The 13,555-nt window shown below is 38.0% G+C and overlaps 1 protein-coding gene across 6 annotated transcripts; it reads right to left on the bottom strand.

Moving 5' to 3' along the window:
* Positions 1–278: 278 nt before the first annotated feature.
* Positions 279–13,285, bottom strand: ago3b (argonaute RISC catalytic component 3b). 6 transcript variants are annotated; one of them, XM_088404263.1, is made up of 20 exons: positions 13,171–13,285; positions 12,733–12,988; positions 9,884–10,055; positions 9,675–9,795; positions 9,337–9,545; positions 8,869–9,005; positions 7,419–7,553; positions 7,263–7,350; positions 7,035–7,182; positions 5,746–5,865; positions 5,526–5,669; positions 5,143–5,303; positions 4,882–5,066; positions 4,573–4,732; positions 4,334–4,424; positions 4,042–4,236; positions 3,834–3,968; positions 3,656–3,757; positions 3,086–3,285; positions 279–2,426 (listed from the first exon to the last, which is right to left on the bottom strand). In XM_088404263.1, the coding sequence occupies exons 2-20, from the start codon at positions 12,749–12,751 to the stop codon at positions 2,318–2,320; spliced, it is 2,631 nt and encodes an 876-aa protein (XP_088260389.1). In that variant the 5' UTR covers positions 12,752–12,988; positions 13,171–13,285; the 3' UTR covers positions 279–2,317. The 6 variants fall into 6 exon arrangements, with proteins under 6 accessions (XP_088260389.1, XP_088260390.1, XP_088260391.1 ...); XM_088404264.1 differs by having other exon boundaries at positions 280–2,426; positions 5,143–5,300; XM_088404265.1 differs by having other exon boundaries at positions 280–2,426; positions 5,547–5,669.
* Positions 13,286–13,555: the final 270 nt, after the last annotated feature.

Raw genomic sequence — 13,555 nt, 5'->3', positions numbered from 1 at the left:
TAAACCCCATAACTGATCCATTCAAAGTAAATCTATTTCCTTTCCACCGTGATGTTTGTAGCCAAAAAGATTGGCATTGTGTCCATGTCCCAATATTTATGGACCTGTTTTCAGATAAGCGTCTCATAATGTGAGTACATTTGTTCACCAGATGTAGTTTACTTATGTAACATTCAATTACAGTAATAAATGAATAGTACGTATAATCTGACACCCTTTAATACAATCAAATATGCCATCAAGTCATATATCAAACTTTATGAGCATTACACCAGCAGACGTGAAAGCAATCGACATTAGTTATTTTATTTATAGCATGCATGTGCATTGCAAATGACTTATCACCAGGTTTGAAGAAAAAAATAAATAAATGAGGCAATGGCCATTCATAAGAGCACATTTTAATTGCATTTAGCAAGTTATCACCACCAAAACAATACACTTTTTGTTTAGAACAAAGAATTTAATACAAAAATTAAATATGAAAACTAAATAAAAAGCTTAAATTAGGACCAGGCAAGTGTTAAGACAAAACAGTCTTGACTAGCGTAAAGATGAGCAAAACGGGAACATTGTCAAACGTTTGATGTGCAGCCAACAACAGGTATCATATTCATTTTTGCTGTGAGACAAACTTTTGACTGTAAACGTCTCAAAATCACATATGAAAAGAATCAAAGTGTATTCACAGACACATGATGGCTGCTTTATTATTGCTGTCCAAACAATGTGCACATCAATCAGGCAGTAACTGATGAGGGGATACAGTATCATGTCTACACACGGCATGAGGTTTGTGTTGACCTACTACATTTATCACAAGGGCCGCAGCTATGTATGTGGGTTGTGATTGACATTGTCCATCCAACTGAACACTTCCGTCATATCATTTGGTCCTGTCAGCTCCAAAACAGATCAATTCTGCATAATTTGTTTGTTCTTGGCATATGACAGAGGCACACAGTCACAAAGTACAAAAACATCTTACAGTATTGTTGTGATTAAATGGAGAGGATATTTATGTGATTTTCTGCTTTTCTTTTCTTTTTTAATCTTCAGCACCATCACAAAAAGGCACAGAGGACGAACCTTCGACCAGAGTATGGAGATTTTTTACTACAGATCACACTTTGTGCTTTGTGTAGACTGATTACACTTTTTAAAATAATACCCCCCCTCCAAAAAAAAAAAAAAAAAAAAAAAATCTCTGACACGAATACCTTAAAATATAAATATGCTTCAATCTTTGGACTTGTGTGATGAAAAACGCAGATGTCCACTTAAGAAGAAGATGATTAAAAGGCTTTTTTTTTTGACTGTTCAAGTAAACTCAACGAGTGGTCACGTCTCATCAGGGGACTCCAATCATGTGAAACTGGGAACTATTTACATGACTAAAGATGCTTTAAATGCAGGCAAATGACCCATAAGTGCAGTGAATATAATAAGTTTCAAGTCCCTCTGTATCGATAGAGTCTATAATATGCATTTTCAAGAAAAATACCAAATCATTCTTAAACTAGCAGCAGCTAAAGTTGTGTTCCGGTCATTCCGGCGACTATGGTGGTTCTGCTGTGGGGCTTAGAGAACGTTTCAAACCGACATGCTTATCACAAACCTTATTTGCACACAAACATTGCACTCTCATCCGATCAGGCACTTCAGTAGCATCCCTTCACACACCATATACTTTGCATCCCCCCACTACACGATCCCAAACAGACAAAAAGCAAAACTACATCGCTCATCACAGAACCTTATTGCACTGAAGGACACCCTGAGGTAAGCCCGACAGACATATTTGCCAGAATTCTGCTGATCAACGGATAATATTCGTTTAAAAGGATGGTTGGAAAAGCACACACTGCTCACAAAAAGTTAGGGAGATTCCACTTTGGGGTAATGTCGAACCAAAACTGTATGAATACTTTTAGCAAGTACTCTACATCACACACTAGAGGACCAACAAGATAAATAACAGTCTATGTTTATGCACTTCACAGTAAGGCATCACGGGATGGCTATAAGTCAACTTTCAAGAACTGTCATCCAACTGACTGGCTGACTCTCGTCCACATTAAGGCAGCTTGCCATTAAAGACATGTAAAACCATTAACATGATAAAACAGGATTTAGTATTCCTAAATGAACATAATCAGGCGCTTTGGGTTTCCCTATTGTTTTCGACGTACATGCCGAGCTACTGTGAAATCTGAGCAACGGCCCTAAACGAGCTTTGAAAAAATTAAAATCATCCAACCCTGAAACACAACGGAGGAGAGATGCCTGGCTGGCTTCCACTTGCATACAGGCGGCTTCAGGCGAAGTACATGGTCCTCAAAGTGTCGTGGTGGATTTGAACGGCCTTGGCCAGCGCCAGAGGATCCCTGCCGTTACTCTGCCCTGAAATGTGGCTGCCCTCCGCACTTCCAAAAAAAAAAAAAAGAAATTGTAAGAAGGCATGTTGGTTAGTAGATGATGCTAGGTGTTGTACAGACCAAAAATATGTCTAAAGTTTGGTTAATAAAATTTGAATGGCCATATTTCACATTTTTAGTTGATTTTTACGCAAAGTGCCAGTTATCAGAAATATGATCGGACCTAACCTTGAATTAAATGTATGATCCAATCACATTAAATCATTTCCCTAGTATTTGGTTCCTATCACTTTCAGTCCGTCAAGAAAAACAACTTTAGGATATGTTCCAAAAAGAAAACATTCATATTTTTTTCTTGTCGGTCTGGATAATTATGATTTGATTCAAAATAATGAATACATCAAAGATTTATCTAAAGGTGTGATTCTTTGTCAAATCACTGATTTTTAAAGACGAAATAATCGAATTTGATTTATTGCTGAGCCCTACTTTGAACGCATTCAATATAAATAAATAATTTGTATAGATTTTCATTAGGGAATCAGTTACAATAAATTTAAAGGAGACTAGAAAGTGCTTAGCAAAAACATATTAAGGTTTATTCATTTAAAGCTTTACTATGATCACTTATAATTACTTACATGAGAATACTACTGAAAACATACAGTACAGAACTACTGTTTTGAATAGCAGTATAGAACCTTTACCTGTCGTGTTCTTTGTCCACCAGGTGGTAGCGTGCGCGGAAGGCCACCAGGTGGGCGTAGTAGGCGGGTGCGGGGATGGAGACGGAGCGTGTGCAGCGGACGTATGTGTGGCACAGCTGGTAGGTGAGGAGCTGGAACTCGTCGGCAGTGAAGCAGTTGTCATCCCACAGCACATGGTAGTGGGACGGCCTGCTGGTGCCCTGGGTGTGATGTGAGAGACTCGAGTTAATAGCAAACGGGAACCGTTCTTAATTTTGGCACCGCCTATGGTGACATTCACACTGAAGTGATTCAATTCTGAGAGAACAAATTTGTGAAGAAATCAAAACTAAAATGAAAAAGACCGAAGAAAAAACACCAATGTGTTATATTATTATTTTAATATTTATATTATATTTAATATTATAATATTATTTTAAATGTAATATTTTTTACCTTTGACTTAAGTGATTCTGTTACATAGCAAATGATGCGTTAAGACATTTTGCCAGTTAAAAGTGTTTTTTTTTTCCATGTTGATGGCAATATTTTTCTTTTTTCTGAAAATTAATACAATTTTCACAATTTTACCTGAATTCCAGCGTGACTGCAGAGGTAAAAGTCAAACTCGTGAGGATGGGTAATGTCAGTGTCCACGGTTGTGCCTGCGGGAATGTTTCCGCTTCTTCCGACCTGTCAAGAAATTACAAATCAAACTCATCCTTTTCTATGTTTTGACCCTGTGTTTGTGATTTTACAAGATACTCACCCGCTCATTGCGATCTGCACAGAAGAGGCGTGTGTGATGTCGTTTTTGTACAACAATGTAGGTAATTCCTGGCTGGTATTCCTTCTCCAGACTGATGCATGCCTCTCTGATAGCTAGTAGCTCATAATATAGCACCTACATAGAAAACGTTTAATCATTCAAATATCTAAACTACAGTTATTTATTACAGATTCACAATTTTGTTTACCTGTCTGAACTGGCCCTCAGATACCCCATCCCTGTAAAAAATGATTCTTGTTGGCTTGTAGCGGGTCGATTTGTAGAACTGGATCAAGAGCTCTCGCACCATGGAGGCCAAGTCTTGAATGACCTCCTGCCTGGGCCTCTGGACTCGGACAGTAGCGCAGTACCTGCTGGGGTGAGCGTCCATGCTGCCGACAACCTGCGGAAGAAATTTATTACAAAACGTGCGTCATTTTAATCTCCACAAAGAGTAGTGTGCGAAGAAATGTGGATTGCGTTGAAATTATTTTCCACACCGCTGCGATTGATGGCTTCTTCCCATCTCCTGCTGGAGGATGAGTGACATCAGCTCCGAGGAATATGATTGGCTGCTGGAAGACAGAGGGTCTGCGTGGATGAGAAGACACATTATTATTTTCGTATAACAAATTGGTCTGTTACACAATAAGACCATTTAAATTCATACACATATATTTATTCTTTGAATGCTTGTATAAAATGACACGAATTGCTACACTGCAGATTTATACTTTACCGCTGGTGAGGAACAAGAATGTTGTTAATGCCCCCAAGTTTGACGTTGATCTTGAGGCAGAGGTTGGACAATGTCTGAGGTGAGGTCTTGACAACGTTCTTCACCTGGACACACTGAGTGGCCATGCCAAGGAGGGTGTCTCCAACTCGCTTCACCTCAGCTGTGGATGACAAATAGAATGTTGACGTTAGGTCAAAACCACACTCTTGCTATTATTGTGCAAGATTTATCATTTGTCGTTACAACCTATACGAGAGTTCTATTATTTAAGCTATTACACAGCAAGTGTAGAAATGGTCATCTTTGTACCGTAGACAGGTGTTTTTCCAGGGAGGATTACGATGATTAGCTGCAACCCCAGATAGGTATTCTTCAGGTGTCTGAACATGGGCTCCACACTGTCAGCCCCTTGGGCGTATTTACAGAAACAGGGCTGACCCTGAATTGGCATTCCAGCATCTTTTGAGATTTTCCGCAACTGATCAGTAAAGCTCCTAGAGTCAAAAACAAACCAAATATTTCACTCCACACACAATTATTGAGATAATCAACAGGTGCCAAAAAGCTCACTTTAGATTTTCCTCACGACACTGCCTCTGGGTGGCAAAACAGGCAATGGCCCATATCTTGATCTCCACTCCGGTGTGGAATTGCTTGCCTCTCATATCCCACACCCCGTGACTGGGTGTGGCCACGGTGCGGTTCTGCAATGACAGCGCAGGGTTGATCTGCTGGGGCGAGCAAGCACACAAATGCATAGAGTACGGCAAGAAGTATAATGACATTGAAGCATGTGAAAAGGTAAAATATGGAAATGTAGCTCAACATAAAGGTAAAGAGCTCGTTCAAAATAGCGCACATGCTTAAAAGAACTCAAGTATTGGGTAATCCAGATTGTTAGTCTAAAATGTGCACTGAAGGGAAAACACATGCAAATGATGTGTAGTAAGTACCATATAGGGTTCGGAGCTCACCCTGCCGCCATACTGCAGCATGGGGGCCGGCAGGACACGGCCGGTCACCTGAGCCATCTCATCACGTATGTGGAACTGGAACTCTTGGACAAATGGGTCGGCATCGTAATTAGCACTCCGCACCTAAGAAGAAAGGGAATTTGCCAAGTCAACAAAAATCACAAAAGGGTTTAGCGGTCCATCTGTGGGGGATATTTACCAGCCGGCTGATCTCCTCCTGCCTGTCTGGGGCTGAGCGAGCTGTTGCCTTTATCATGGTGGATGTTTGGTTATCTGTCAGCTTTTTAATGCAGCGCTGACCAGCAACAACGTTGCATACCTGGAAAGAAAATAAATAAATAGGAATGAAAATAGATCATGCATAAGATTTTTTATCATTTTTAGATCATTGGAGTATGCGTTTGAAATTTAATCAGTAATTTATTGAAAACCCATCTGAATACATTATTTTTGATTAGCATTATCATTCAGGGAACAAATTGTTGAAACCCTCAGAATTTCAGCCTCTCAACAGTAAATAATCTTAAATTTCTTTAGTTCTTTATGCCAGATTATCATTAGCTGAATCAAAATAAGACATTTAAAACAGTCTTCTTTTACTTTGGAAAGCAGTGCAAGCAATTTTATGACATCTTACCAACTATCTCTGTATTTGAGGTGTAAAAACTTTTTAACCACATTTTATGCAGTCAAGTTGAAAAAAGAAGTCTATTTTTTTTAATGAAAGGGTGTTTTTTTAATCCATTTCATTATTCATAAAATAATTAGCAAATCAATCAATTATTAAAATAATTGTTGGTTTCAGCCCCAATCAAAAAGGTATTATTTGCAAATCATGCCAACACTAAAACCACTTGTATTTCAATTCTATATCTTAAAGTGCTCTTCCAGAACACTTTAAAATAAGACTAAACCTATTTAGAGGTTTTCAGCAAAAAAAAAAAACCTTTTCTTTAATTAATATGATATCTAAAATATCTTTCATGTAAATTACATTTAAAAACACATTCTTCTGCTTGCTGTCGACTGAAAATAACATTACATGTGCTCAAGGCTTGGTTAACAACCAATCCTGCCTCACTTGTTTTTTTTGGGGGTTTTGATCATGGGATGTTTGTAAGTTAAACTGTGACTGGTGGTAACCCAAGTCCTGGGTACATGTGATGTTATTCTCAGTTTACAGCAAGTGGCAAAATGTTTTTTAAAGTATTTCAAATCATTTCGCTATCAAATTAAGTACAGACAAAATATTCTCTTATTAGTGCTCAAAATAGCAAACTAAATTTAGTATTTTTTAAGAAAACTGATGATGGAGGGGACAACAGCAAATACAATTACCGTAAATCTCGTTTGTCCACTGTAACATGAGAAATCCGTGCAAATTTTTACTACCTGTCCATAACCCACCCAAAATGGCTCTGTGACCTACTTTAGGGTCCCAACCCACACTGCCCTATTTTACAGAGGGGGTGCGTGATGGTTCATTACCTCGAGGGGCAGGTAGGTGTGTTTCTGTTCTTGGCCCACCTGCAAACAAGGCAGGTGGGAATATTTGAGATGCAGGTTGTATTTCTCTCTGAAGTACTGCGCCACTGTGCGTTCGACTGTCTGGCCGTTTTCCAGTTGCAAAGGAAAACTGAGAATTTCAAGGTTACAATGACTTGTTAGGTTTGGTCATCCAATAATTTGGAGTACGTTTCCAAATTCAAATCATACGTTTGGAGGCTTGCAGGCCGCCGTGTTACATTGCAAACTCGGTACTTCCTACGCATGGTCCCGCAGTGTGTCACTTCTACCTTCAAACCTGGAAATACAATGAAAAACATTGTGTTTAAAAAAGAAGCGGATGGCATAACTGGAAAAGTTCAGCACCTTTGATTTCTTTGGTAAATTTGACCCTGTGGGAATCGGTGAGTGGGCGAGGCTGCTCATCAATGTTGTGAATGTCCAGGACCTCACACATGAACTGGATGACCGGCTGGGCTTTATAAAAAGCTGTGGCTGACACTGAAATAAAGGACAAGGACACAATTAGTTTTACTGTGTTGTGAGCACAGATAGGAGTGTTTATTTAAAGAAATGTTGCACTGATGCTCTCCTAAAGCGGGATAAACTTTTAAGGCCAACTCACGAACAGTCAAAATTTGCAGATCATTTTGTGAACACTGGAAACTGGATTTGCGTGCCACAGTAATTTAAAAATTAGTGGACTTGAAATTTAAAGACCATCTCTACAATCAAAATTCTAATAGTTGTTTCCATGAAATTGCAATAATTTACTCTATTTAATAAATAGAATTTTTTTTTTGGTCCAATCACATTTCAACCTTGAGCGCTGGTCCTTAAAGACATTAGCATTTATGATACTCTTAAGTAGAGTTGGGCAATTCTTCATTAATTCTTCATTTTAAAAATCGTCAATTTGAAAATGAGTTAAATTGTGAAATTGAGGTTTTACGGAAGGAGCAGTGTTCTAGTTTACGAGGTGTGTTTACCAAAGTTACTAAATTGTGGGTATTAAGCAAGTTATGCACAAGCTATGAATGTTAAGTTTATGTTAAAATTTATAATTATTATTATTACTATAAAATAGATTCAAAACAAGACAATGAACCAAACCTTTAAATAATGGTTGGGTTTATTACTTCAATTAAAATAGCCTAAAATTACAATCATACAGGATGACTGCCAAAAAAAAAAAAGATGTTATATTTGGGCTATATTGCCCAGTATGTTTTTTTTTTTAATTAAATGTTATGGTTTTATCATGTTATTCGACATATATTGATTTTGTGCATTTGTAATGTAGCCTTGAAGGTTTATATAATTGCATCGTGATAGTAGCGCTATTCTGAGGTGGCTAAAGCTTTGTAAAGCTAACTGAAGATCCAGGTGTCAAATGCATGAGAGATTGTGGGACTTAAATGCACTGAATTTAATACACATATCCCCCCCACCCTTTTTTCCACACTGACCAGACAGTCTAAATGTCAATAGAATGATTGAATATAATTCTATTTTGTCTTGAGACCAACTCATGTCTACAAAGTCACATGATAACTATGTATTTTAATTAGAAAACAGATTTGCAAAAAAGAAACGTTTGTGGAAAAAAACAAAACTAAACAGAGTCTAAGAAAACTCGAAACGATCAGCAAATGAAGCCTTTAGACTACACCAGGACATTCTAACCATGCTACGGCGTGTTCAAAAAGGCAGCACTTGATTTCATTATCACCTTCACAGTCACAATTTATCTAAAAAAAGTAAAGTTCTCTAAAGGTTAAAACAATGAGAAAAAAAAAGCTTTGTGCTTCTTCACCATCAATATTGAGCATCATCTTCCACATCGCTGGCCGTACGGACTGATGAAAGCCAAACCAAACCTCTCTTCCTCCACCAAGCGGGTGGTCGTAACCCTCAGGGGAGGAGAAGAAGGATCGTCCAACAGGGGTGTATCTGATCGATTAAAAAAAGAAAAACAAAAACAAAAAATTCAGCGTTGGCATGTGTCAACTGAAACCTATTTCGGGGAGCAATATAGACACTTAAGAATTATAAAAGCATCGTGTTTATGTTTTAATAAATAATAATTGTCTTTTGGTGACGTGGTGTTGGAAAATGTTCACGAAAAATGTTGACACCTCAAAGGCTTGACAAAAATCATCGAAATGTGACTCAAATCACCCAAAAAATCCCCCACATAATTATGAATTTCCACATCATTCAAATATTTTCGCAGCATAAAAGCATACCCTATTTACAAAAATTTCCAGTTATGAGATCTTACTTCATGGAGGGCAGATGACGAAGAACAACATCAACAGCATGAACCGGGTTGGTGCTGACGGGTTTCTCAAGGTCCAATGGTTCGGTTATGGCACGTCCCATTAGAACCTCATGCAGCAGATGCCAGCTGACCAATGATACGAACCTCACTGTGACCTTAAATGGGCGGTCCTTGCCACCTTCACCTGGGAGGGTGACGTCCAAATCAACCTGAGAAAGAGGAGTTGTTATAGCTTATTTTTCCAAATATAAAACTATTGTGTAATTCTGGCAAGCAGACAATGCATTTTTTTAGATCTTATTGGATCTTATTGGAAATTTGTGGCTGACTTCTCTTACCCCACCAGTGGCAACAGGAAGTGGGTTAGCTGTGTAGAGGCTTCTCTTCCCATCATAAACTGGAAGATGGTCACCAAAGATGGTCACCTTGAAATGCTTAACCATGGAGTCCACCACCTCTCTGTGTAGACCAAAAATTTTTTCGGATTGATTCATGTTTTATGACAAAAAGGTACAGTTATTTATTCGGATAACAGCTTTGCTGTTACCTGTTGACCCGGCGAGGACATTTGTCAGGTTTGATGTCGACTTCATAGAGGTAGACATCGATCTTGGGGATATCAACTTGGAAACAGTTTGCAAGAAGCTTGATGGGCTTTCCAACAGTGCCATAGCCGGGTCGTTGTGGCAGTGAAAAAAGGGCTTGGGCACTAGCGGCTCCTGCAACGTAAGACACATGGAGAGCTATTAAAAAAAAATGTTGATGCCATCCACGAGGCTATGTTTCAATCAATACAAGACTGAAAAAAAAAAATCTGGTCAGTCATTTTATAATTCGCAAAAGGTTTCCTTGACCCCTGTCCAAAATAAAGCCAATAAAGGTCAATATCAGCCCGGAACTGTTGTAAAGAACACCAATAACTGAAAAATTGTGCCACTTTGGTAACAAAGGAAATTGACTGATGACCTGACATGCTCAGTTGGTGTGTAATTAATGCAGGAAGCGGCTAACTGACCATTATTCAATACGTTTGGGTTGCTATGGCAGTTGCTGAAAAGAAACACGCACACACAGCTGTCAAAGTGAGTCAAGCTCTCAGGCCCACCTGACGGGTTCACAGCACCTGCCTTAGACAAACGACGCAGAAAAACTGGTTTCGGCTCACTGTTTCACTTACTCATTGACTCACTCACTCACAAAGATGAAATAAATGCTTGTCGGCTACTGTTGTGTGAATGCTTCGTCAAGCATTGGCAAGGCTTAGAAGTAATAATTCACATATCTTACCCCTGCTTGCTTAAAGTAACCCAAACCCCGAGAATTAAATGAGCAGCTTACACAAAATAGTGGACTACTGAATTCTGCAAAATGAAAGATGAGCTCATTGATGCACAAGCAAAGATGTCATGAAAGGAACATAACAGCACCAGTCAGAGGCTTGATTAAAATTGTATTTATCCCTAGAGGGGATGTAATAAATTGCACACTATGCAAGGACTTCAATAATGTTTTGATGAAGTAATCATAAGAGCACTTGTCTGCAACGCCAAGAATTTGTCACTATGATGCACACTGTCATTATGATTTAGAAAAATCATCTAACTCTGATTTTTATTTCCCTCAAACACTTCAATTGTGATTTAATATGCCATTATTTTTTAAGCGCCTCTTCAGATGTATTTTTAAACAGACATAAGCAATACATTAATCTGTTTTACTATTAACAATCAACAATGTCAGATGTATCATACAAAAATGGAAGTGCTGAGCAATAAATAAAATTCTTCAGATATATTTTTTAACAAACATGAGATTTGAAAATTTGCTAAATTGTGAAATTGATGTTTCGTAAAAGTGGTGGGCTGCAGGGTGGTTCACAAAAGTTACAAATTCAATACTAATTGTGACATTTATTCTAGTTATGCGCTAGCTATGAACAACTATTTTTTTCTGCACAAGGTATGAATAAGGTTTACATTAAAACGGATTTAAAATCAATGCACATTATTGTCTGAATAGTTTCCCCCCCATTTTTTTTTTTTAATAAATCAAACTCAAGCATTATTTGTGATCATCCAGAATGACTGAAGAAAATTAAGATTTTATTTTTTGGGCATATTGCCCAGCCCTGTATAACTGTCATATAGGTTAGCCAAGAAGTAGGCAACTCCGGTTCCAGAGAACTGCAAACCTGCATGTATTCAAATTTTCCCTGCATATGATCATTATCAGGTTTCTGCAGAGTTTGCTGGTAAAATGATTATATGAATCAGGTGTGATGTAAGAGCGAGACATAAAAAACATGGAAGTACGCGGCTCTCCAGGAATGGGGTTACCTACCCCCGAGTTAGCCCTACTCGTGGAAATCCATCAAATGTGCAGTACAAGTCAGTAAACCATAGATTAGATTGCATCATATGTTCATGAATCAATAATTTGTAAACGTGTGGACAAGGGCTGTCACTATCAAATATTTTTGTAATTGAATACAAATAATTGAATACAATTTTATTTTGCACTAAACTGTATGACAACAGCATTTTTCTCAGATTATTTACCAATAACTGTTCATTATTTATTAAAAACAGCAATTAAACAATACTATAACAATACACAAGAAAATGTTGAACTCAACGTTTTTTTTTAACTTGATTCAATCACTGAAATGTTCAGTGGCAAAATCTGTGGATTTTGAACATTTTTGACTGATAACTTTATCAAATTAATTTGCTAACCGATTAGTTGTCCATTTTTTTCATTTTGACAGCTCTACTATGGACTGTCTTTACATATTTATGTGCACATATTTACATATACATTAAAAAATGAAACCCGATGACCAACCAAAATAAAACTTTTTTTTGAATTGCAGATTTTTCAATTGAAAATTTGCCTTCTACATTGCAATGTCAATTTCAATTTGATTAAATATTCAGCCTTGCCCTGGAGTATTTACCTGTATTTTGTGAGGCTTTTAAGTTTTAATTTTCCTGACACACTCCTTGCCACCTCACCTTGAAAAGCAAATGCTTTTTGACAAGACATTTCTGAAAACAAGTTGTGATGCTAGGTTTTTTTTTTGTGCGTGTGTGAAGTCAGAGGTGCATTATTATATTTACCACAATGAGAGAATAAAATCCATCTAATGTTTTTGGAGCGACATCCAATTCTTTTCTAAAGTACTACTGGTGCATTTGCAAATTCTTTTCTTTTTTTATATTTTAAGAAGTGCAACACTGATTAGATATGAATAATTTTCATGTCAGTGGTTTTAGACCTGGAAGCGAAACATTTTAAATGCATTTTTAACTATGATTATTATTATTTTTAACTATGATTATTATTTAATATAACAATTTCTAAATATGCTTGTCAGATTTAACCAGAGCAACCCACCTGTTGTTCCGCTTTCCATTCATGAGTTCTCTCCCCGGATGACCCGGCACCCAGAGACCAACTCTCACTGCTCAAAGATCGTCTTCCACGGAAGCTCCAAGCGCTGCCACCCGGTTTGCCCCAGCTGATGCGGAACCGGGCCGCTGGGAAAGTGGGTTTACTTGGGTCTGTCGTTCTCTTGGCTGCCTTTCCCAAAGTAAGCCAAGAGTCGTGCAAATCTCTCGGCTTACCTCTTTAGATTTTCTTCCGGGTCAAACTGACAGGGGAGAATGACAATATTCTCAAATTGGCGTCGTTGACAAGTGGCGTTCGCTCGATATGGCTGGCTGAGTGTTAGCTGCTAACACTCAACAAATTCGGGTAACATTAGTTAGCTTTAGCCATCGTCATTAACGACGAAATGACAACGCGACAGCGCACACACATAGCAATACTTACTCAATAATGTAATACGTCCTTCTGTTAAGTTGCGTGAAATCCGTTTTAAAATGTTAGACTATACCAAGGTTTCCCTATCCCGAATTACACCTCGACAGCAGCGACAGTCAGTCCAGTGTGAAATGGATATGCGGCGCCCTCGTCTACCCATGCTGCCAAGTTAGCATAGAGCGTCAAATGTACTTCCGAAAAAACCCTTCAAACTTATATACTACTGTCATACTCTGAACGTTTTATCTTGTTACGGAGTAGCACACAATGATTTGACAACAACATAGTTTTTTAATAACATTTTTACCCAACATTAATATTTCAGTTAAAAACAATTAAGAGGTTAGTTTGCGTCAAGTACAAAAATAAGAGACTGCTGTTTCCGTTTTCTCTA

This window comes from Hippichthys cyanospilos, chromosome 21 (assembly GCF_059441005.1).
Source record: "Hippichthys cyanospilos isolate Australia breed blue-spotted pipefish chromosome 21, RoL_Hcya_1.0, whole genome shotgun sequence".
NCBI lineage: Eukaryota > Metazoa > Chordata > Actinopteri > Syngnathiformes > Syngnathidae > Hippichthys > Hippichthys cyanospilos.
This window is presented reverse-complemented; position numbering and strand designations above follow the sequence as displayed.